Consider the following 26,627-nt stretch of genomic DNA (forward strand, 5'->3'; position numbering starts at 1 on the left):
TTCTGCCTTTAATATCTGTTTCTAATTTTGTTATTATAAGATGCCGGCATATAATGAAAACAGTCATATTTTCAGTTTATTTCAAGCATACTCATAGTTTACTCACTTTAGTGGAGAACACTACCTGTATTGAAGTGTTTCTAACATGTGAGATATGGGTATTTCTGATTTTTGTTCCTTTCTGTAACATCAGAACACAAAGTGCCATACCTGCCAGCTATCTTTCATGTCAATCTGATCATTGAAATGATTTTGTCTAAGGTCAACTAAGCCACGTATTTCTTTAACTCCTAGGATCAATTGCTTCACATTGACTGAGGTGATAATCCAATAAATGGTATCTTCATAGCCCAATTTGCTAGCATTTCAGTATTTCTGTCAGGCCTTCACAACTATCATAATAGTCCCCGAATATATACTCTTATGTATCACCTTAGCTTGCATCCCTAACATTGCCTTGGACAAGGCCCACTCCCTTTGGGAAATGGATGATGGGTTGGATTTTTAGAGGTGGAAATGGTGGCAGTTACTGTTATAATTTCTGTTGTTATGGACAAGAGTGTCTCACAATTTTTTTTTAATTTGCAGAATATGTTACCATCTTTAAAAAATGACAAAGGTGTTTGTTTTGTCTGAGTTAATAAAATATAAGTTAGATGAATTGCCATGTTGATATTTTGTTCTGTGAAGTTTGGATTCAGTCAAAGGGCTGCACCTAAGGACCTAGAGGGTCACATGTGACCTCAAAGCTGCAGGTTTCCCATCTCTGTCTTAAACCCTTTAGTTAAACACATGCATACTCACACATACACACACACACACACACACACACACACACACACACACACACAGAGGAACAGAGAACATACCTTTTGTTTACCGGAGATTATGATGGCTCCATTATATGATGGATCTTCTATACCATTTTTATTTCTAAAGTTAACTACTTCCAAAACAATATTCTGATGCTTCAATGAATGCACAAAATCTTCAAGGTTTGACCCTAACATGTAGGAAATAGAAGAAGACAGGATCAAATCATGAAAAAGCAGCCCAAAAGATAGTTTTGTTTTACACTCATCACAATTTAAGTGGATACATAGAAATATCAAATTTCCTAGAATGTAAAAAGGTTTATTGTGAGCCCTGTACAAATAAACATTTCATTCTTAAGATTTATTTTTCCAGAGATCAGTAATTAATGAAATTTCAATAATGTATGTAGAAAGGAATTTGTGACCCAGAAATGTTCCACCACTATAAATGAATAGCATTTATCTAATTTCTAAATATCTTTCTTTCCTATTAATTTGGTCAGTTGCAGGTTCAATTGAATATGGGTGTCAAAATGACTTTTGTATACTATATTTCTCTGTGTTTTACCATTATTTATTTTCCATTATCTAAAAATCTTAGGGAAGACTTTAATTCCACTTTTTTCTACAAAGGGCCATCATTTCTCCCAGATTATAGTAAATTGTTTATGTAACTGGTTCAGTTGAGCTTATCTTCCTGCCACCCACACTTTCCTGGAAGGCTGCTATTATCTCTTTTTTTTTTTAGGTTTGCCATTACCCCTAACCCCAACCAGTTTGGGAGAATTATGCCAAAGGCATGTACATTTTGACTGCTGCCTAGAGACAGCCTTTCCTAATGTGATTTGAATAATCCTATCCACTGAGTTGACAATATGAGTTGGTAAACATTCAGTGTCTTATTATCCCTTATCAAAGTCTTAATGCTTCATAGCAGAGATAAGACATTGTCCTTTTGGAGTTGGATATCCATCTCTGATCTCAAGAATTAGAAGACATATTAGAATGGAATTTAGGTCACTTTACAGCAAAAGTTATCGATCTTCTTTGGTACCATGAACTGCTTTGGCAGTTTGGCAAAGTCTTTATTGTCTTTTTCAAAATAATGTTTTTAAATGCATAAAATAAAACATTTAACATTACAAAGGAAACCAATTATATTGAAATGCAGTTATCAAAATATTTTTCAAGCCAATGTTATGGCCCTAGGTTCGCATCTGAGACTTTGCAGTAATTTCAAGTGGAATGGAAAACATCAAGCTACAAGGAAAAAGGGAGAGGTAACTTTGTGAAGGGGAACCCAAAGGACATGCTTCTGAGTAAGTCTTACACTGTATGCAGGGACTGAAAGGAATTTCAATTGATGGGTCTCTGCATATATAGATGAGATAATCCATGAAAAAGGGTAATACCTGATTTAGCACTTTTTTGCTAGAGTTATGAGATTTGTAGAGAAAGTTACAATGGATAGAACTATATAGCCCCCTACCATACCGGGAGAGAAAATTTTAGACTCTCTTTATTTGCACCAGATACCCAAAGACAGTGGTAGATTCCACTAACGGACAGGACAGCTGATGCCAAGGAAAGGAGGAGGCAATAAGGAGGAGAATTTAGCTGAGGGCAGCAGAAGACAGTACTTTAGAAACAGATGTAGAAACCAATGCTTATAGTTGAAAGAAGCATTGGAGATCCTGAGGCAGCTTCAGTGTACACCAAAGGGTTGTAAGCATGAGAAGACTCTCATATTGCTCTTACAAGTGGCACTGGGGAAATCCTGTAGAATCTGGGGGGTGCTACCATTATTTTACATAATATAATAATGCATCTTTCCTAATAAACCAATACTCTGATATATTATGACTAACATGATTGCCTTTAGTAGCAGGGTCTGTCTAGACAAGAGAATTTCTTGGGTTTCTGAGTAGAGATTTGAACCAAGTGAAATATGAAAATATAATTAATCATAACCCAGATCCATTGTGCTTTAACTCCTCCCCTCCCTACACCAGCATAAAAGTTAAATAGGCAATTTTTCCTTTCCTCATCAGTGATATTTTATGCATTCTGAATGAGAATGGATATTTTCATTTTTTCACAGTCATTATTTCTTAAGAATAAATTAAACAGAAGGATAGATGTCAATCACATATATATGCATATACATGAATATATATGTGTGTATATATTATGTATATAATACTTTTTTTTTTTTACCTGTGTTATTGACAACCAATAGGCTAGTGAGAGGAGCATGTGGATGTTGTCCAGGAGAAAGGAAATACATGTTAGGAGAAATTCCCCAAGAACTGGTTTGACGAAATATTTTATACAGTATGTTTTCCATAATGAAAGGGAAATAACCAATTCCAAACACCAATAATCTAAATAGAAGAAAAATAATGTTATGGACGGCAGTGTTTGTTTTGTACAACATTCAAGCACGTTTCATTTAGAAACAATTAGGCAATCAACAAATTATTTTAAAATTCACTGACATGCTGATACAATAAAAACGGATAAGAACATGAGTTCATCCAACACATTTAATAATAACCATAATCCCCAAGAGAGGAAGCATAGCAGTGTAAATAATGAGCTGATTCTGGAGCCAGACCAACATGGATTCAAATTCTACTTCTGACACATACTGGCTATGTGACAGTGAACAAGTCATTTAACCTCTCAGTGCTTTAAAGAACTTCTCATTCTATAAAACACAGAAAAGTTCCGAACCTAAGTTAATAGAAGGAGTTTCCTCACCAGAGAGTTCCCACTACCAGGGAAATCGCAGACTCTGTCCCTATCCCTATTCCATAATCATTATTGTGCTGTCTAAAATGGTAAATCAGCTAGTTGCAAACATAGAAGGAAGGAAGGTAAAAACACACAAAGGGAAAAGTCCATTACTTTGTAACTCTGACTTGTTCCAATGACATTTCAGATCCCCACCTGGTCTGGTGGGGCAGTTCCTTTCTGAAACAGAAATATGGGGCCATGTCAGAGTTCATTCCCAAGGGAAACAATAGAACAGAGTCAGAGCTGGTAATGTGAAAAAAAAAAAAACCTATACTGAGGAGCCTCTGAAGATTTTTTAGTTCATAATCTAGTAGTACACATATAAGGAAGATCTGGCACATGCTTAAACTGCCTAAGATTGTGTCATCCACATGATGATGCTAGGGACCTGGTTCCAAAAGACGAGAGGCCTGGAGTATTTGTGGACAGTCAACATTGGTCTTCCACATAGATAACAGCAGCCTTTTTCCCATTGTCAGTATAGCCATAATGGTCAGTGTCTTTAAAGCAGGTGACTTAGAAAGTCAAGTGGTTTTTGGTGGTATTCCTATCTGAGGATGAATGCCTTCATTCACACACATGTGGTAAGGGGAGAGGATCTGAGAATTGCCTTCTTCCCTTTTCCCTTAAGCTATGTAATCCCAAAAAACAGTCCTAGGCTTTTGGCCTTTTCATTAATTCTTTTCTATTCCAGGTACTGAGGGCAGAGTTTCCAAAATACGTTTAAAGTGCAGGCTATGAGGACCTGGGCATTCAGGAATCCAGGCCAGATGTTACAGTTACCCAGTATTGACTCCTAAATATCCAGCTTTGGAGTTAAACTTGGTAGGACTAATGTTATATTGGAACTGAACTGAACTGTGAGCCCAATCACCCATTGTCCAGACTGGGTATCCTTGTGGTTATGCCCCTGAGATGCTAGCAAAAAAAAAAAAAGTTTTCATTTTTTTCCTGCTATATTTTTTAAGCAAATATTCCTTTGCTAAAGTTAATAATCTATTGTTAAGTAGCTAAATGTAATGGTGGTGCTAATCATGGGGCCTCTAAAATGGGAGTAACACGGACACTCAGGACTAAAGCTAACGGCAAAAGAAAGAGATTTGAGAACTCTGTCATGGGTAAAATGTAACAGGAGAAAGTGGGGTCAACATCAAGTATGTTAAACATAAGTGGCTGAGCAGTTCTACTTTTTTGGCAGGAAGTATCCACTTCTGACAAAAAGTGATCCACTAGAGAAGGAAATGGCAAACCACTCCAGTATCTTTGCCAAGAAAACCCCTATGGGGTCAGGAAGAGTCAGACACAATCAAACAACAACATCTACCTCTGAAACTTTCTAAAACTTACTGGGACCCCCTGGCTATTAGATAATTTTGCCTCCAGGTACCAAAGGAAAGGGATAGGGTGGATACTGAGGTTCTAGGATTCATTATTCATTTGTTCCATAAACATTTCTTAAGTGCCTACCATGAATAATGTATTGTGTTGGGTGTTCTGGGGAATAATAAATAAAAACAAGATGTAGTCTTTAAGCAACATAAACTCTTTTTACAAGTAGGAAAAGAAAATATCCAACTAAATTCCATATATGAACAAATATAGTCTTGATACCTAAACCAGGGAGAGAGAAAACAAACAAAAAAAAGAAACTACAGACCAATATCCCTAATGAATACTCAAGCAAAAAACAAATAATATTAGTAAAGAGTCCAAAGCAGTATATCAAAAAGGTTACATACTATGATCAGGTTGGATTCAAATAAGGAGCGCAGGGTTGCTTCAGTATTGGGAAAACTATAAACATGACAGACCATAATAAACTAGAAATAACAAAAATCTCATTGTATCAATAGGTACAAAAAAGGTTTTTGGCAAAAATACAATACCTATTTCTGTTAAAAATATTAAAAATATAAATGTTCTTTTTTGCAAATTGTTCATTTTTTTTAAAAGGTGATAGATAATATAGAGAGACTGAAAGAGATTATAGATAGATGGATAGATGGAAGTTCCTGTATGATTTTCCTTCCTTTTAGGCTTGAATCTGTCTTAAATGTATTTGCCAAATGTGAAGTTCTTTGATACTCACAGGCACAGGAAAGCTTTTTTCTCATGCATTAACTTTAAGAGGCGAATCCTTGCTACTGCACAGACCTGCTTCCTCCACAGAGCCATCCCGTTGATCATTTCAGGAACTGAGGAGAGGGCTTGTTCCAATTCAACGAAACCCCCAGCATCTCTTGTTAGTTCGGTCTGATCCTGTCCCCAAATGCCAGAATCTATGGACACATCAAGAAAGCCATTGATAAAGAGCTTATGAGTAAAATTAAGATAAAGAGCTACCTTATAAGTAAAAGAGAGACAACATGGTGTAGTTGACAAAGAACTAGCCTTAGAGTTAGAAGACCTGGGTTCAAGTTTTGCCTATAACCCATACTGACTGCATGATCACTTAGCTTCTTGGTGCTCCAGGCAACTCTCTAAGACTATACAAGTTGCAGAAAAGGTGCTGATCTGTATTGGTAGAGAAAAAATTCTCAATCTAGAGTTCCCTAGGATGATGAAATCACAATTCTAGCTCCTATCCCTATTTTAAGTATACTTCAGGTACCTCTTTAGAAATATTAAAAGTGTTTAGAGGATTCATAGTAATTGAAAGAAAAAAAAATTAATGACTCTGAAGACTTTATTTCAGATATTTTATGTGCACATAAATTTCATTTAGAGAGCTCAATTCTGATAAATTAGCAAATTACTTCTCAAGTAGAACCTGTAGCTCAGTTGAAAAAATGCTGGAGGGGGCCATTAGGTGGCACAGAGAGCACTGATCCTGGAGTCAGGAGTACCTGAGTTCAAATCCAGCCCCACACAATTGACACTTACTAGCCATGTGACCCTGGGCAAGCCACTTAACCCCAATTGCTTTGCCAAAAAAAAAAAATGCTGAAGTTAGAAGACAGTGGTTTGAATCCTGGCTCTGCCTCTTACACACTAAACAACCAGAAACAAAACATTTAATTTCTCTGAGCCTCAGTTTAATCATGTGTAAAATGGAGTAGACTGGCCTACATTATATCTAAGCTCCCTTACAGACCTTAAAGCCTGTATATCTATTAAGCAAGTATTTGGGGAAATTATTTATTCTCTCAGATTCATAGGATCAGCATTTTTAAGTTGCTGTCTTGTCTATTCTTTCATCACATTATTTCTCAGAATCATCCCCTTCCTTTTACTCACACAACCATGCTAATTGTTGGAGAGGAAATTCGGGCATAGTGTGATGGTGAATTATAGATTTTGAGAAAGCAGATTTGTAAGGAAAGAAATATAGGCCAACTAGTCAGTCAATAAACATTTATTAAGCACCTACTATTTACCAGACACTATGCAAAGTGCTAGAGATGAAAAAAAAAGGGCAAAAGACAGACAATCCCTGCTCTCGAGAAGTCTAATGGGGAAAAAACATCCAAACAACTATATGCAAATGAGTTCAATGGAAGATAAATTGAAGATAATCAACAGAAGAAAGGCACTAGAATTAGAGGAGATCAGCAAAGGTGTCCTGTAGAAGGTGGAATTTTAGTTGGGACTTTAAAAAGTCAGGTGGGATCCCAGGGATTCAAATGCTTCAGGAAAAACAACCCAGGAGGAAGATGCTCCAGAGCAAAATTCTGAAGACACAAGAGGCACAATTCCAATGAGGAAGAAAATGGGATATGTCTAAAAAGACTTCAGCAGATGCACAAGAAACTCACCAATCAATTTAAATTTTAAAAAGAAATACACAGGGGCAGTTAGGTAGCACAGCGGATAGAGCACCAGCTCTGGATTCAGGAGGACCCGAGTTCAAATCCGGCTTCAGACACATAACACTTACTAGCCGTGTGACCCTGGGCAAGTCACTTAACCCCACTGCCTAACAACAACAACAACAACAAGAAATATACAGAAGATAAAAGCAAAGCCAGGTAACAGAATGGACAAAAGGTCCTATAAAAATAGTGTGAAGAATGATGAATGGATGAAGTTATGAATGAAAAAAGCATTTTAAGTGCTTACTATGCGCAAAACACTGTAGTAAGTGCTAGGGATACTTAGTAGAAAAGCATTTCTCCAATCTGAAGGAACTCACATAATAATAAAGAGAAACAATGTATATAACTGCTGCAAGTCAGAAGGAAAGACCCCATGGTCATTAGAGCATAGCAGCAAAACAGATGGTAATATATCTTTCCATGGATAAATCCACACCTGTATCTGACATTGAACCAAAATGCACCAAACATTGGTACCAAGTGCCACGTATTCTGGTATGAGATCCTGTTATCTTTTCCAGAACTTCAGTAGTTGTGGCTACTAAGGAGATAGAAGCTGCAGCACTTTTAGAAGCACAGCAGCACTTTTAGAAGCAATTGACAGGTTAAATGTTTTCAAGAATTGCTTCCCTGGATGATGGCTAGAGGAGACAGGACGAAAACAAGGTTCAGTCATCAGGGTGAGTGGAGAAAAGTACTGCTTTTCCCATGGATCTTAAGATCACCTGTCAGTGGCAATTGGTCTATCAATGACAGTACTAGTGATGGTGGATCCTTTCTTCACAAGGGGCTTTGCCTTGCTGATGCCTTTGAGGGCCAGGCTGGAAGCAAGACCACTGATCTAGGTAGCGCTGCTCTTCCTACAGCTCTTGAGTTTGTGATGATTTGGCATATGGTATATGGTATATATCTCTTTTGTAGTTTAGAATGGGGTTAGGCTGTGAAAATTTGTTGCTCATTCGTTTGCTTCCTTGTATTGTTATCACGAGAGAAAAAAAGACCATAGAAGTACAAATTTACTTAAGGTAGACAAGATGGTGATAACTGTCTTTTCATTTATTTGAGAGAGAATGCAGAGCCTCTCGGTTCTTACTTAGTTTCTGTTTCCTCTGCAAGGGAGAATGACCTTGACACTGGAAATGACAAAATGACAGAACACGACAAACAAAGAGTTGTTACCCAAGAGAAGTAAGAGAGCACTGAGCTGCCCGAGAGGAATTCAAGTTACTTGGTCAAGATGAATGACATCATTAGGTCCTGAAGGAATTGGTAGATGTGACTACTGAGGCACTTTCAGTGATGTTTGAAAGATAATGAAAAATGGGAGAAGCACAATTGATTGGAGAAAGATAAATGTTCCCATCTTCCAATTAATGAAAGGAACAGGGTCCACAAACTGTAGAACTGTGAGTTTAACCTTGATTCTGGAGAAAATTCTAGAATGGATCATTAAGAAGAAGGCTGAGGAAAATTCTGAAAGAGAAACAGTGATTACAAAGGTTCGGCTTTGCTGCATCAAGAGCAAGTCATGCCAGACTACCCTCATCTGCTTTGCTGACAGGACTACTAAACTAGTAGATGAGGAGAATGCTTTGGACATAGATTACTTAGATTTTAGCAAAGCTTTAGATAATGTATCTCACATTATTCTTGTAAAGAAGATGGGGAGATATTGATTAGGTGATAATATAATCATATGAATTTGGAACTGGTGGAATGGCTGGACTCAAAGTGTATTTATTTATTAATGGATCAGTATTAACATGGCAGGACATCTCCAGCAGAATAAATATGCCAGTGATCTTTGCATAGTCCTGTGTAATATTTTTATCAATAACTTGAATAAAAAGCATAGATGTCATGCTCATCAGATTTGCTAATGGCATAAAATGGAGAAGGACACACTAGATAACAAAAGCAGGATCCAAAAGGATATGGACAGGCTAGATGATTGGAATGAATCAAATAAAATGAAATTCAGTAGAGATAAATGTAAAATATTTAACTTGGGCAAACAAATTAACTTCACTAGTATAACGTGGGGAAGGGACGGTTAGACAAAAGTTGTTCTGAAAAAAATATATCTTAATGTTTTAGTGGATTAGATATTCAAGATGAGTTAGCAGTGTGATATGGAAACCATATGTGTTACGTGTCTGAGGCCGGATTTAAACTCAGGTCCTCCTGAATCCAGGGCCGGTGCTCCATCCACTGTGCCACTTAGCTGCCCCTTAATTTGAGGACTTTTAGTGACGGGTGGGGAAGGACTGGCCTTTTTCCATCCCAATATCATGGATGCTGTGACCGAACAACTAAGACAATGAGATTCCACTGAATTAGCTTGCACCTGGACCCCCAGCCGCATTTATTTGTTTTGCGTTTCCTTTCCTGAGTAGGTGACTAAGCATCCACCTTAAGATGTTTATCTCAAATCTTGCAGGTGACTTTGTGAGTCAGAAGGATCTGGAGGTTTTTGAGTGTAACATCAGAGCTATAGTCACTGACAGTAGGAGCATCTTCTGAATCTAAGAGGACATCCACCAAGAGGAAGATTGACGTAAGCCTGACCATTTTACCAGCAGATATGAACTGGCAGTTGTTTGGACAGTATCAACCTGAGATGAAATGTAAGATCCCTAATCAGCAGTCCTATAAGCTGCTTCATGTTCTAATGTGGCTTAAGTATCATTCCCCTGGCCATTTTTAACAGTAGTTATAAGTCACTGAATAATATTTTGTTTCTTATCAAAAGTGTGCTTCTAAGTGTCCTGTATTTAACGTTCCTTTTGTGTGTAGTAATAAGTTACCTGCCTCATACCTAATTTATACTGTACCTTTTTTGGGGTGGCCCTCTATCCATGGTCCTAGACCAATAATTTAATTTACTATAAGTAAAACTGGCCCAACGATGCCAGAATAGAAGACTTAATGAGATAAAGACTGAAAATAGGGAGCTTAGGACTAAAGTCAATCCAAACTACATGCGTTAAGTCCTCTTATAAGGACAGGCAGTGGCACATTGCCACTGTAGGCCTAGATGCAGCTGCTCTCAATGTTAGATGTATGCATTCTATACTTAATCATTTATTAACAGGTTCTATCCCCCAGTATGATGTATGATCTTTGAGGGCAAAGGACATCTCATGCTTGTATTTGTATCCCAGCACCTAACATGGCAGCTGGCACATAGTTACTAATTAATAAATGCTTATTGATTGATTGATTTCAGAAAGTAATATCATGACTAGAGTTAGGCTAAGACATAATTGTGGCAATGGAAGTTAGGTGGTATATTGGATAGAGGGCTCAATCTAGTGTCATAAAGGCCAAAATTCAAATCCTATCGCAGACATTAATAACAGTGAGAACATGGGACAAGTCACCTTCTATCTGACTCAACTTTCTCAGTTGTAAAATGGGATAATAACAGCACCTACTTCCCAGGGTCATTGTGAAGATAAAATGAGATCATGTATAGAGAGCACTTTGCAAATCTTAGAGTGTGATAAATGTTGGCTATTTTTAATTTTTTACTATTATGTGATTTTTAAAAGGATAATGAAACTATTCTTCTGTCTCCAGACACCTCCTCATTTCTCTCCTCTGTCACTGATACCTAACGTACAATTTGTGATTCCTCCTGTTAAGTTGTTACCTTATACCCCACATTAAAATTCAAATGTCTTTGTCATCCTTAACACTGAAATATTTGTTATCAATACTCGATTTTTTATAACATGACAGCTATGGAGTGGAGGGGGCACTGGGACATTGGATGAGTGCCCTAAAAGTCAAGGGAGAGAAGGAAGATATTCAGAACAGAAACAAGTTCAAAGAGGAGACAGAATAGCACTAAAGACAATTACCTGTTTTACAATATTGCTTAGATCCATTTCTAAAACAACTATGGTACTTCCCAACATGCCCAACAATATTTGGGAAATGGTATGTGCTCTAGGCAGAAATTTGCCAAGAAATTTATGTATAGTAGATTATATATAACTTCCTTACTGATTCTCCTAAAGGAGACTGAAATCCTTTTTATTTTACCTGATTCATCAGTTGTTTTTCCTTCCAGCTGTAGGAATACTTCATTCAAAGTTGTCACAGAAACACCATAGTTCACAATCCCTTGGTCAGAACAGTTATCCAGGTCACTGTAAAGGTCTAAAGAATTACAGATTTTAAAAATAATAAAATCAATTATTGTCTGATAATAAATAGTACTCTTTTCAAAACCATATACCATAGAAGGATTTGAAATAACTTTTGTGATAATCTGAACATGCAAAAACATTCATCCAAGGCAAACTTTTCAAATTAAGTACTTTTATCCTTCAAATCATCTGTTATTGTCAGATGTTCAGATACTAAATGCTTATTTCCCCACTTGAAAAAATTGTTTTTCATTTTAAGTCCTTTTTAGATTCCATTTAAACGTATTTTAAAGGTTAAGTACTTATCTATCAGTCTAAATCACAATCAGCTATTTGGAACTTTTCCTAAATGGTTTTCAGGAAGGAGCTCTACGTTAAAAGAAAGGGGGGATTGATTAAGTGTCTGCTGGGAAATGTCTATTATGTAAAAACAAAGTATAAAAATTAATTTTAAAAACTGTCATGATAAAAGCCAAGAATTCACTAAGACTAAGCTCAAATAAGAAAAAAAAATATCTGAAGAACAGAGGTATTTAGTTTTAGTTTAATGATAGTTGGAGGGCAATTATAACAAATTAGAAGCAACTTGAATTTTTAACATCAAAAGGGAAAGATAATAATTTAAGAGTCATCAGGTGGAGAAAAATCTCTAGTGCAGATAAGGATAGTCAAAAAGAAAGCATGCAGAGTATATGAGGCTCTGATCATTCTTTTTCTTTCTGATTCCCTGAACAGAAATTTAGGGAAAATAACCTAAAATCTTTCCTAGCATTGGCATGAAATAGTCCCTAAGACAACTCTCTAAGTTAGGTAAAGGTATTAAAAAAAAAAAAACCCTGAAGGAGACCATTAATTTCAATTAATGAAAAATTAATTAAATTCAATTAACAGGAGAACTTTTTATAATGATTGGATATTAAGATATTACAGGTGAAAGGGAGAGTTAAATGACCTTATTTAAAGCAATGTAAGGAAAAAAATTAAGATTCATCAATGACTGAAGTTGACTTTATTGACATTTATTTTACATTAATAACAAAAATGGTTATAAGTTTAGGATATAATTGTACTTCAGTGTCAATAACTTTTGAATTTTGCTCTAAATTGTCTATCACATTTAAAATTTTCCTAATTAATGATTAGCTAATATGTGTGCTTTGTTCTTCTAATAAAGAGTTCTATTCTCAAAGTAAAAGCATAATTAAGTGCCAAAATATGTTTAATACGTTTTCTCAGTTTGCCAAGTCTACCAAGGCCCTTCAGACTTAGCATGGCATTATGCATATAGTGCCAGACTTGAGTTCCAATTCTGCTTCTGTCACTTACTAGCTGTGTGATCCTAGGCAGGCCTCTTAAATTCCATTGGCCTCCAACAACCCACTAGGACTTATCTCCTAAGTTATAGATGAGTTGTGATCTGTGAAGGTAGAGGGAGTCTTCTCATCAGGAGCTCTCCACACTGCCAAAATTGCTTCTCCACATATTTGTGATCCTTCACGTATTTGTATAACTACATCTATGAGAACCTTTGGTATACAGACCATGGATAATATTTCCCATGCTCCTCTTCTCATCTAGTGCCAGACTGTCTGAATTTCTGGCATAGTAATTCTAGTAAGTAACCAGTTTCATGTGCCTTATAAACCCAAACCTATAAAATGTCAGGAATTAGTAGATTAATATTGATAATATTTTTTTTCGTCTTATATACATGTAGAAAATTACCTGGAAATTTATTTGTCCTTTCCAAAGGTAATGTATATACAAGTTTTTCATCACTTTCTGCTGCTAATTTGGCATCAGGGATGTGGTGTTTGACAAGTGATGTTATTCTTTCTGGATCACATAAATCATTCCTATGCAAACTGATGTTGGGGAGGAAAAAGTAGCAAAATATATATGTCATTGGAAGTTTTCTTCAATGCTACTACTATTAAGATAATTTATTGAGATAATTAGTGTTAACAATTTGAATTAAATGTACACCGTGTCATTCTCCTTGGCAGAGAAAATAGTAATAAGATAAGAACTGAGCAGCTCTGCCTAGAATACTCACCCACCCCTCCCAGGGTCCTTAAAAAAGCAGCAGATGCTCATTCAGCCCAGCCAGAGAATTAAACAACTAGGATTGAGGGCCAGTGTGAATGACTGCATAGGTCTTAAGGAAAGGAGACTGAAATCCAGCTGGAGCCAGTCATGTCACCCGAGAATTTATTTAGAACAAGGACCAATGCTAATGAAAAGTAAATCCCTTCAATGTAGGAAGAGATTGAGACAGCTCTACAGTTAAGCTCAAGGGTAAACACACCTGAAGGAGAAGTCAGAAAATGAGCAATAGAAGAATAATGGGTGGGTGGGAGAGGAAGGGGTGAGAAATGGGTTTAAAGGCACCAAATATTTCAAAAGGAAGAAAATTCAATTTAAAAACTAGATCACAATCTAACTAATAAACAGAAAAGACACTAACATTAGGAGAGAAGATGAATACCAAACTATTCAAAAGTTACAAATCTCTCTTAAAAAACTATTGCAACAAAATAAATTGAGCCAACACCTGATGAAACACAGAACCTATGGATTTCTTAAAGATAATGTAACTGTAGCAAGATATTTCAAAATTCTTTAATGAGAAATCGGAATCTCTAGAGAAGCTAAAAGGGATCAAATGACAGAATTTGTGGCCTGAATGGTAAAAAATAATTAAAAAAAAACAGAAAAACCTGAATCCATAAGGGCAAATCTTTCCAAAGAAGTGAAAAAGAGAACAACAGACTGGGAATACAAATATGCTAAAATAAAGGACAATCTGGAAGAAGAGAAGCAAAAACCAATCATGTTTTAAAAGTACACATGATTTCTATGCAAACAAAAACCATTAATCTAGAAGACACAGGATTTGTAGAAATAACTTAGACCTCCCAGAAAACCACTACAAAGCAAAAATCTGAAATGCAAGAAATAACATCAGAAAACTGCCCAGAATTTCTGTCTAGAAAGCAAAGCACCAATTGGAAGAACCTACAGATTACCTCCAGAAAAAAATATAAAATATATATACTCCAAACTCTAAGGCATAAAATAATTCAATTTAACAATTCCAACGACAAACAACAAATTCTGCAAGTGACCAGTAGAAAGATATTCAAATATAAAGGAAAGGGTACTATTCAGCACCCGCTGGAAAATTAGAAGGGAATAGAATGTTATATTACAAAAAAGCAAAGATGCTCAAGATGCAACCTCAAATAACATACCCTGAAAATATGAGCTTATAAAGAAAAAAAAAATGACCATTTGTTAAAAAAAAAAAGCAATTGAAGCTTTCTCGTGGGGGGAAAAACTGAAATGTGATCAGATTGTTCAACTTATTATTTAAATATAACTACCAAGAAAAGTACACGAAATAAAATAAATTACCTCCATTTCTTGAAACCATTAAAAGAAAAAAAACTGGAAAGTTAAAGACTCCTATGTGTTTCAAAAGAAATTAAAGGGAATAATCAGAGATTTCTTTCTAAAGTACACAAGTGGATAAAGATAAAAGCAGAGTTTAAGGAAGAAAAAAGGACAGTGGAGGAACAAGCCTGAAGCACCATGGACTAAACCATCATAAATTATAACCACCACCCCATAGACAAATGAGTGTTTTGGTGGCATTAAATTGCAAAGTCGGAAAAAGGGAAGGTAGTAGATAGAGGAGAATATATGAGGTGTCCTAATCAAGTCCATGGGTAAACAACATAAGGAAAATAACTCATAAAAGTTTCATAGCAAGAACGTGGACTAGAGGAGAATGGGTGAGGCGAACAAAAGAGAGATTAAAACAAGAAGAAAGAAAAGATATCAACCATTTGAGTGCAGAAGGTCCCACTGAAGAACATTTCCATGGAAGTAGAGATATATTCTGTAATGAGAGATACAAACCTTATAAGGTGTTTAATCGGCAGGGAGCTGGTACACAGAGAAACCACTTCTGAGAGGGCTGTGCAACCAAAAACAATACCCTACCACAGAAGAAGGGAAATAAAAGTTCTAAGGACAATCAGTAACCAGAAGGGGGGGAGAGTCTGTACCCAAAGAAGAGATGCATGGCACATGGGAAATAAAGTGAACATGAAGAAAGGATTAGACCACACAATTTGGGACACATGGAAATTTCTACCATAAGGAAATGCTTCTATCATAATTATCTCCCTGATGAATTGATACTCTTTTAAAAAAAAAAGTGAAGCATGACAGAAAGAAGCAGTAAGTGGGCAAGATCTATGTAAGGTAAACCAGAAGAAATAAAAATAACTATCAGAACTTAATATGAAGAATTATATACCAACAAAACTGAAAATATAAAACAAAGGATAACCTTTAAAAACATAATAAAGAATCCTAAAAGAACACCAAAAAGAGATCCTAAATCTGAGAAAAAGAAATATAACTAGCTAAAAAATTCATATTTCTGATTCATTTATAGAACAATTTGATTACAGTTTTAAAGAATGATTAATATCAATGCTATTCAAATTATTCTCAAATTCCAAGATCACTAGACTGGACTTCTTTTATGAGACAAGCATGATTCTAATGTGTAAATCAGAGAAGAAGACAACTATAGGTGAGTGTCATTACTCAACTCATATTTTTAAATGAAATTATTTTAAATATCACAGCAATTTATCCAAGAAATTATTCATTATGTCTAAGTTGCATTTGTACCAGTGGTATACCAGGGTATTTCAACTTTCAACAATAAATGTAATTATTAAAACAAAAAAACCCAAACTATTAACTCAGTGAACATATAAAAAGTCTTTAGCAATGTACAATATCAACTTTTTAAAAAAATTTAAAAAACCCAAACTATTAACTCAGTATCACAAAAAGTACCCATCTTTAACCCAAAGTAAGCCTCATGTGAATAGGTATTTACCAGAAGTTTTGCAAATAAATAAAGGAGTAAATCAAGGATGCCCATTTACTCAGCTATTATTCTACATAGTTCTAGAAATGCTAGCAATAGCAATAAGCCAAGAAAAAGAAATTATGGATGCACAGATAAACAAAGAGCATATAACTTTAACAGATTGCTTACAACATTGTAGTTTAATTTAAAAATCCTAGAGAATCATGGAAGAAACTAAGGCAATTACTACCTTCAATAAAGTCAGGCTACAAAATAAACTTATAAAACTAGTATCATTTCAATATTCTATATTATATATATATATTTCTATATTCTATATGACTACAACATCTAAGCATCACTACGAGAGAAATCTTATTCAAAATAACTACAAATGCATATAATTTTGAGAGTGAATATACTAAAAATACATTTAATATTTGTATAGATTAAATTATAGAATGCTCTTTAAAAAATAAATAACTTGAAATTGAATGTGGCAAAATTACAAAGAACAAGCTTGGACTCAGAAGAGATATGCAAAGACATCCCTCCCATTCCTTTGTAGTGATAGGGAGGACCAGTGGTATGAAATATTGAATATGATGTCAGGGGTTGGGTCTTTTTGGTAATGTATTGATTTGTTTTACTTTTTTCCCCCTTTTTAAAAATTGTTGTAAGAGATGGTTTTCTGGAGGGAGAGGCCAAATACAGAGGGGAAATTTAGCTGTTTGATAAATTGAAGATATCAATAAAAATCTATTTTGTTAAAAACTATGTGTTTCATATTTCAAAAGGAGTCTCTCATTTGTAGTTTACATCTTTTTAAAAAAAAAAATCCATCAAATACCTGCCTTACATATGATTACATTAGATTTGAACCCACACTTTCCATAAGCATTGTACCTTAAGTGATATCCAATCCCCCATTTCCTTTTCAGAAACAACGAAGACCCTGCACACTTCAACTTCCCATTGGATATAAACACTTTCCGATCTGAGCAAAAAGAAGCAAATGAGATCTAGATTAGAGGTTTTTTCCCTCCATGAGTTACTCCAGAGGTAATTCACAGATCCAAAAAAATAATACTCCCTCTACATTCAACATATTGATTGCAGCTTAAAGTTTTAAATGTAGAATAGAACCTGGAACCCAGTTAAGGTGAAACATTCAAATTTGGGCATGTCCTTCTGACTACTTGGAATATTTTTTGAGGAAAAAAAAATTCAACTTTGCTATGCTCTCTTCTTTGGATACTTCTGAAATATCTTTATTTCTCAACTGAACATACTTCATTAATATCTGGATACCTCAGTATGACTGCTCTCCAACTTAGGAGGTAGGAATCAAATTTCCTTACTAGTGGGAATGAAATTTCACTATTGGTAATATGTGAAAACTGAAAATACATAAATAGATTGGAAGCAAGACTTTCTTGTTCCATTTCACTTTGATTACCAGTATAGACAATGCCTGTCATTCTTTGACCTGTCCAATTCCTGATTATAATAGTGAAAGGAAAGCAATACTTGCCAGCAAGGAGATCAGCCTCATCCATGAACTGGGTACTGAACAAGATCACACGGTCTGATTTCCTTTCCTTTAGAAGGTTCCATACTTGGTGCCTTGAAAAGGGATCCAGTCCAGCAGTTGGTTCATCCAATAGCAAGACCTGTAAAGGGAGAACACATGTAAAAGAATCTTCATGTAAACATTTAAATTGAGTCTCATACTTGTTAAATGCCAATAAACTTTAACACATGTTAAATGCCAATAGCAATATATGTAAGACAGTGTACTTTTCATTCCATGTGCAAGTTCTTTCAGAGAACAATCCTTAAAATGTATATTTTAAGCTTCATATCAGTCCTCAGATACTTATTAGATTGGGAGTGGGGTGGAGAGGAGATACATTCAATTTTGCTATTTATTCCCTTTTTGATTATTTCTAATCACAAAAAAAATGATGAATTATTACTAATAGTTTCAAGTACATCAGTCTCAGTCATTTGAAAGTCTGGTACCACTTACCTGAGGATCTCCTAAAATGGCGATTCCAAAAGACAGCTTTCTCTTTTGTCCACCACTTAAATTTGCTGCAAGGGTATCTTGAATATTTTTCATTTCCAGTTGTGTTAAAATTTGCTGTACCTACCAAGAAAGGATATTAAATTAAAAAAAAACCCAAAATGTTTTGGGTGAACTACTTTTTAATTTACTGTTCTTTATATATAAAAGAACTTTCCTAGGACTTCTCTTTCTAAATTTTGTACATTTAATGGCTTTTAAATGATAGAACACAAATAAGTCCAGAATAAGGATCCATCTAGCCAAGTTTCCTCATCTTCATATACCTCTTGCTCCACGTTCTGTGGGTGAATCCCTTTTATTTTAGCAAATAGTCTGAGATTTTCTCTTGCAGTAAGGAAGTCAAGTTGAACATTGCATTGTGGACAAACACCAATGATCTTCCTTATTTTTTCCAAGTCAGCCATTTCAGACAGTTTATTATTATAGATGGTAGCTGAACCTGAAAACAAAAGTTAAAACAAGTTAATATCTAGGTGACAGTGTACCGGATAAAGTTTAGTCTATTATTATAGATTGTAACTGAGCCTAAAACCAAGAGTTAAAAACAAGTTAGTAGCTGGTGATAATATACTTTGCTTCACTTTTGTTTTCATTTTTGTTTAGATTGTAATCAAGTAAAAATGATGTATCAATTTCCAAACTATATTAAGTTATTAACAGATTTTTTAAAAATGGGTTATTTTACAAATACTAATAATTACATCACTGACAAAAAATGGTATTTACACAAATGTTAATTTTCACAGAAATACCCACTGACTGAAGAGAGCCATCCCCATGGAATTATTAAATTACACACTTTTTTTTCCAATTGAAGAATGCATTACTCAGTAAAAGTACAGCTTAGAGAAATTTCTAATACTTTCTGGCAAGCATCTACTTTGGAAGAATGCTATTTACTAGCTCCTACATGATCTCTTGATTTATCAGTCAGTCTTCCTTTGGGAAATGATTCTCTCACCTTCTGTTGGAATAGACAATCCACTAAGAATGTTTAACAGGGTGGATTTCCCAGCTCCACTGTGACCAAGTATTGCAGTGATCTGGCCTTCATAGATATCCAGTAGTAAACCTGAAATTAAAACAGGAAGAATCTACCTTCTATCTGAGATGTTAGAACCAGACAGAATTCTGTGTCTTCCAGGACACTAGGTATGGCTTGGGCATGGGGGTGTGGGGAGGGCGGTAGGGGACAGTGGAGGAAAAGGGAGATAAAGGAATTTGGAATAGGACAAACTAAACTGATTCTGCATTTCTCTGATGTCTCATTTTTTTTGTTTTGTTTAGTTTTATTTTATAACAACAGAACAAAGTTAGACTCATCCCAAGGAGTTTGCACGTACCTAAACTGAGTTTCTTTGGGCTACTTCTGGGGATACATGTGTTCAGCATCAAAGTACTCTGAGATAGCATAACAATCCCTTGGCCCCCTGAAGTGCCAGCTATATCAAAAAGGACTGACCACTGAGTCATGAGGAGTTGTTCACTCAGTAGACTTTCATAGGAAAACAACTTCTTTTCGTGATCTCTTCTTTCTCTCTACTGTATAGAAGGATTAGAATTCTCAGATTTCCTGTGAGGTGAGGGAGATGGTCTCTCTTTTCCTGAAAGCTACAGCAATTACTCAAATATGCCCATAAGAAAATTAGTTTTGACTAGGCCAGCCTGAACCTTTCAACCATAAATGCCTCATCTATTTTGTTTCTTTTACCTGAACACAGGTGACCAAATAGTCATCCTGAGATGGATGTTTCTACACACCTTATGTGTTTGAGAGATCCTAGGTCCCACAGTCAGAACTGATCGGCAGTGGGGGAGGTTTTCTACAACTACTTTCTTCTTGGAGGGGAAGATGACCACTGATAAGAGTAAGTATTAAAGCAATGCTCTTGCTTGCCGGAAGATGTAAACTTTGAAGGTATTGCTTGGACAGGGCAGAAATAAGGTGATGATGAAATGGTTGTTTAGCAATCCCTCAAAATGTTTCATGTTTTAATATATGAGCACTAAACCTAGACACAGGAAGACGTGTTCAAACCTGCACACACTTACTACCTGTGTGACCCTGGGTAAACCACTACACCTCCATCTGCTTCAGTTTCCTAATCATTAAAATGGGGGTAATAACAATATCTACCTTCAAGGGTTGTTGTGAGTATATAATGAGATAATATCTGTAAAGGATTTCTGAACTTTAAAGCACTATTTAAATGCTAACTATAATAATAGTTTTTATAATAATAATAACTATAACTGTAATTTTGTAATAATAACTATAACTATGATTTTATAATAATAATAACTATAATAATAGTTTTAAAAATAATGTCTCTCTGTCAATGTACACTTAGTAATCTTTTATGTTTTTAGTATATCTTCTGTGAGGAAGAAATCAATTTATTATTCAGTCAGTCAGTCATGCTTGACTCTTTGTGACCCCATGCACCACAGCATGTCAGGCCCTTCTATCCTCCACTATCTCTTGAAGTCTGTCCAAGTTCATGTTTGTTGTTTCCATGACATTATTTACCCTCTTATCCCTCTACTGTCTCTTTTTCTTTTTGCCTTCAATCTTTCCCAACATCAAGGTCTTTTCCAATGAGTCCTGTCTTCTCATTATTTAGTGAGCCAAAACATTTAAGCTTCAGCTGCCCCATATGCAACCTACATTGTACATTGAACATATTCATACTCTTTTTACTATGCCTTTGACATAAGCCAAATATAAGTTTTAAATGATATTCCCAAGGCCTCTGGTGTAAAGGCATAAATAACTAGAATTTAGAGGCAAAGACGCCAAGACAAAAAAAAAAAGATCCTGACCCCTGTCTTTAGAGGTCAGGCTCCCACAACACTGACCCTAATACCCACCTGAGCCTGTAGTCAGAGCTATTTAATGACAAAGAAGCCCTAACGCCTTGGTCTAGCAATGACATAAATGTATTTGGACAAGATGGACTTGAAAGATTCCAGCATTTTACACTTTAAATTTTAAACTTGGGGCAGCTAGGTGCCACAGTAGATAGAGCACCAGCCCTGGAGTCGAGAGGACTTGAGATCAAATCTAGCCTCAGACCCATGGTACCCACTAGCTGTGTGACCCTAAGCAAGTCACTTAACTCCGATTGCCTTGCTGAAAAAAAAAAATTTTAAACTCATATCATTACCATCCTCATTTCTTTTCTATCCCTTACACCAACCTCTTAATCCATGTTCAATCAGACACCCTGTTTTCCAGAGCTCAGGCCCAGCAAGCAAGCTGTGCCCCCACAAGCTTGACATAACAACAGTCCTTTGCACTCACCCTCTGGCAAAATCATATAATTAATGTATTGCTTTGACCAGTACCAGTTTTCCCTGAGCTCAGACAAGCACCTGCTATAATCCATGTTGCCGTCATCAAACTTGTCACACTGTCGCCGTTACCCCTCATTGTCAGGGCTACACATCACTCAATAAGGGGTAACACCCACACTCACCCATGCTGCCTTGGGTGTCCCCCCACTAGGGTCAGGGCCCCAGCACATATGTTTTTGCTTGCAAGCCATTGCCCTCACTTTAAAGTTAAACCTCTGTTCATTTCCTGACCCTCTTGTCTCTAACCTGCTCTGTTCAGCTCTGGCCACCTGCAGGTTAGAGGCTGGTTCTGTTGGGCTGACACCACTCTCCCATGCCCCTACTCCAATTTATCCTACAGACACAGCTGCCAAACTAACATTCCTAAAACAGAGGCCTGATCATGTCACTCTCCTGCTCAAGAAGCTCATCCCTTTCTCTCCCAATACGTACTCTTCGATCCAGTGACACCGACCTCTTAGGTGTTCCAAAAACAAGACATTACATTGCTTGGGTCTAGGCGTTCTCTCTAGTCATTCTTCATACCTGGAATGATCTCCCTCCTCCTTTCCAATTACTGACCTCCTTGGCTTCCTTTGAGTCCCAACTAAAATCCCACCTCCTTCAGGAAGATTTCCCCAGCTCCTCTTAATCCCAGTGCCTTCCCCTGTTATCTATTTATCTTGTATCTAGCTTGCTTTGTATATACTGGTCTGCATGTTGTCTCTCCCATTAGATTAAGCTACTTGAAGGCAGGGAATGTCTTTTGCCTCTTTTGGTATCCCAGTACTTAGCACAGTACCTGGGCACACAGTAGGTGTTTAGTAAATGCTTATCGAATTGAATTCTGTGTTGCCTTTAGGATGAAATACAAATTCTTTTGTTTGGAACTTTAAAGTCTTTCACAATTGACCTCCAAACTATCTTTATTATTACTGTTCCTTTCACATAATATATTTCAGACACTCACCTACTTTTAATTTCCTACCAGCCACATTCCATTTCCTGCCTCCATGCCTTTGTAAAGCTTTCAGCAAGAATGGGAATGCCCAGCCTCTTCAGCTCTGCTTTTTGGAATCCCTAAGTCCCTTCAAGGTTGAGCTAAAATACACATATGGCTTTTTCTGTTCCCATCCACCTCCACTAGTTGTTAATTTAATGTCACTTAAGTGACATTGCCTGACATCCAAAAAAACTCTTGCCTCATTATTTTGTGTAGAAGCTCTTTAGGGACAAGAAATATTTTTGTTTTTATTTTTGTATTCCTAACTCAATGTCCTGCACGTAGTAGGTGATTCCATTAATGTTTACTGAATTGAAATGAAAGGGGATTTCACTTTCATTTTATTCTCATTGGCATATGGTGTAGTAGATACAGCTCTGGACCTGGAGTTTGACCTGAGTTCAAATCCAACCTCAATCACCTGAGCAATTCACTTTATCTCTGCTTTCCTCAATGTTCTCATCTATAAAATGGCTATAATAACAGTGCCTACTTCCCAGTTATTGTGAGAATCAAATGAGATAATACGTATAAAGCACTTAGCATAACGTCTGGCATATATGATGATGTTTATTTTTATGTTATATTTATAAAGCACTCTACAAATGTTAGTTGTTATAACAAAATTATATATCTCATACCTACATTATATATAATCTCTATTAATAAAATTATATGTAATTATATATTGTATATATGTATATATAGTATATATTAGCATTTATATAGCACTTTAAGGTCTACAAAGTGCTTTACATATATTACCTCATTTGAACCTCACAACAACCCTAAAAGGTAGATGGTATTATTACCCCCATTTTACAGATGAAGAAACTGAGGCAGGCAGAGGCTAATTATCTAGCCCTTGTTCACAAAGCTAGTAAGTGTCTGAGGTAGTATGCATCAAAGTTATGCTCTTGACAGAAAATATAAACTCCAGAAGAGTTGTTTAAGCTTTTCTGACTACAAGACTGGTACTCTATAAACTATACCACCTAGTTGTCGATAAGAAATTAGTGTGTGGCTAAAAGTACTTTAGACAAACTATCCCATCCAAAAAGAAAAAAAAACCAATTGGGTAAAAAGGGCAGTTTTGAGGTTACAGAATAGTTCTACAGGAAACCTAAAAAGGGTTCAGAATTTCATGCCCTACTTATGTTTCAGAGATGGCCATAAAATGTTCTTCTTGTAAACATGACAAGTTGGTTATAATTCATTAAGAAGGTAAAAATATATATGATAAGTTGGAATGAGGAACAATGCTTGTGGTACCTGCATTATTCTTTATGAAGAGAAAAAATTTAAATCTATGTAAGCAATCAACTGTTGATACATTATATATAATGAAATTTTCCTCTTTACCTTTCAAAGCTTCTACTTTTTCAGGTTTTCCTTTATATTCTTTTCGAATGTTTCTGATTCTGAAAGAAAAGTTAATAATGTTTCATGATCACATAGCATATACTAATTAAAAAAGTGACGTATAAATAACATAATTCGGAGGTAACCTAAGAGATAGGCAGAGTAAACAAAAGCTGCACTTCTCACATGTGGTATTTTGAGAATTCTGCAACAAGGTTTCCAAACTCCAAAGTTAGTGCCCTCCCCAAAAAAACAGCAAATATACACATGACACACTTTTAATTTTAATCTGCATTAAAGAATTGGATATTGATGGGATATCCATCAATTGGGGAATAGCTGAACAAGTTGCATATGATTGTGATGGAATACAATTGTGCTATAAGAAATGATGAGCAGGATGCTCTCAGAAAAACCTGGGAAGACTTATTTGAACTGATGCAGAGTAAAATGGGCAGAACAGGAGAACATTGTACACAGTGACGGCAATGTTGCACAATGATCAACAGCAACTGACTTAGCTATTCTCAGGAATACAATGATCCAAAACAATCCTGAAGGACTTATGATGAAAAATGCTATCCATTTCCAGAGAAAGAACTGATGTACTCTAAATACAAATTAAGGCAAACTTTTTCTTTACTTTATTTTTCTTGATTTTTTTGGGTGGAGAGACTGTGCTTTGTTTCACAACATGGCTAATATGGAAATACACTTTGCATGACTGCACATGTATAGCCTTTATCAAATTCCTTGCCTTCACAGTGGAAGAGGAGGAGAAAGGAAGATAATTTGGAACTCAAAAATTTTGAAAACAAATGTTTAAAAACTGCTTTTACATGTAATTGGGGGAAAATAAAATATTAAATTGTAATTAATTAATTTTTAATCTGCATTATTGATATTTTCTCCCTCACTTTCTCAAGCCTAGATAATTCACTAAACAATAAATCAGGCCCTGATTTGTAATGTTTGCCAATTTCTGAAGTGTAAACACTCACATAGAAAATTTACAATTGACTCTCCTGAGCCTTTTGCAGCAGACTCTAGCATAGCCATTAAAAAATGGTCTAATCTAAGGAAAAAACTCTCTTAACATTTAAAGGTCCTTGACTAATTAGGGTAAACTTAGCTCTCTTGGAGGTGAAGGCTCATCTTTGTCCATCTAGAAATCTGTATTATTTATATATGAAGATAAAACCATCTGAATTCATTCAGAGAATCTGTTTCCCCCACGGGTTTCACTTGGTTTTATTATGAGGCAGATTGTCTTAGATCTAGACCTCATCCTCATCAGAGTCCACATTTTTACTTACCAGTACAATCCTAGGGTTAAACAACACTATTCATGCTACAACCTATTGGAGATCACTGACTCATAAATTTAAAGCTAGAAGGGACCTTAGAGATCATCTAATACAAATGATCCCACACATTTACTACTTGTCAGGCAAAGGAGAATTGTCATGTTAGTATTAAAACAAACTTTTTCAAGTTTCAAAAAGTAACTCCCTAATTTTAGTGTTTCACAATTTAGCAGCCATGTCTGCATTCATATTATCCATACATAGATATTTCAAAAGATGCATGATTTCATCAGGTTGGCTACTCTCCCCACCAAGACAGATTAAAATGCCTCCACACTTTTCATGAGGTACACAGACAAAAGATTTTACCATCCAATGACTAAACTTCTCATAATGAGTTTTTCAGCACTTCACTAATCTGGCCCTCAGATTTTAAAAAAACAAAAATAAATAAATAAATAAATAAACCATACAATCACTACTAGTTTACTTCAAGGGAAACCCTTCTAGCTTGGTAGGATTTGCCAAAATTTTGCTCTGCAGGTACAGTCTTTGAAAATCCAAGATTTCCTCCACATTGAAATGAGGCACAAGAGTACGATTTTAGTTGAAAGGATTTTCTGTACCCTTCATATTTGATAGGTCTTCAATCAGTTTACATCTTTCTAAACTAAAGAATTCTAATTTAATGGTCTTCTATCCTCACATGAAAATTATTTTTTCTTCTTGATTATTTTAATTCCCTTTTTTTGGGTCTTTTCTAATTCTGTTCTATGTTTGTTGCAGGTTTACTACATTTTTAAGAAGCTGTACCTTGCTTCATTCAAGAGAGATGTTCCTGAAAACACATATTCATAGTGTTTTTAAATCAAAATGTTAATTGTACTTATTGACTTGCTACTTAAAAGAGTGCCAAATACAGAGAAATTTCAAGATACAAAATAAATCATATCCTAATCTATTCTTTCTGTAAATTTACATTTCTTTCTAAGGTTTACCTATATGAGGATAGGCTAAAGTTCTGTTTAAAATCTAACTCTTTCA

The 26,627-nt window shown here is 35.6% G+C and overlaps 1 protein-coding gene across 1 annotated transcript in view; it reads right to left on the minus strand.

The window, feature by feature from the left end:
- LOC110219340 (ATP-binding cassette sub-family A member 10-like) overlaps positions 1 to 26,627 on the minus strand; it is a 107,301-nt gene that overhangs the window by 42,926 nt on the left and 37,748 nt on the right. Inside the window, exons 11-21 of the mRNA XM_021002591.2 lie at positions 24,277 to 24,335; positions 19,537 to 19,647; positions 18,839 to 19,014; positions 18,516 to 18,635; positions 18,018 to 18,156; positions 17,390 to 17,480; positions 13,312 to 13,451; positions 11,480 to 11,596; positions 5,704 to 5,893; positions 3,033 to 3,199; positions 870 to 1,003 (exon numbers count right to left, since the gene is read on the minus strand). Of these exons, the coding sequence (XP_020858250.1) occupies positions 870 to 1,003; positions 3,033 to 3,199; positions 5,704 to 5,893; positions 11,480 to 11,596; positions 13,312 to 13,451; positions 17,390 to 17,480; positions 18,018 to 18,156; positions 18,516 to 18,635; positions 18,839 to 19,014; positions 19,537 to 19,647; positions 24,277 to 24,335 (1,444 nt within the window). The remainder of the gene's footprint in view (positions 1 to 869; positions 1,004 to 3,032; positions 3,200 to 5,703; positions 5,894 to 11,479; positions 11,597 to 13,311; positions 13,452 to 17,389; positions 17,481 to 18,017; positions 18,157 to 18,515; positions 18,636 to 18,838; positions 19,015 to 19,536; positions 19,648 to 24,276; positions 24,336 to 26,627) is intronic.

Source organism: Phascolarctos cinereus, unplaced genomic scaffold (genome assembly GCF_003287225.1).
Source record: "Phascolarctos cinereus isolate Bilbo 61053 unplaced genomic scaffold, phaCin_HiC Scaffold_5;HRSCAF=322, whole genome shotgun sequence".
NCBI lineage: Eukaryota > Metazoa > Chordata > Mammalia > Diprotodontia > Phascolarctidae > Phascolarctos > Phascolarctos cinereus.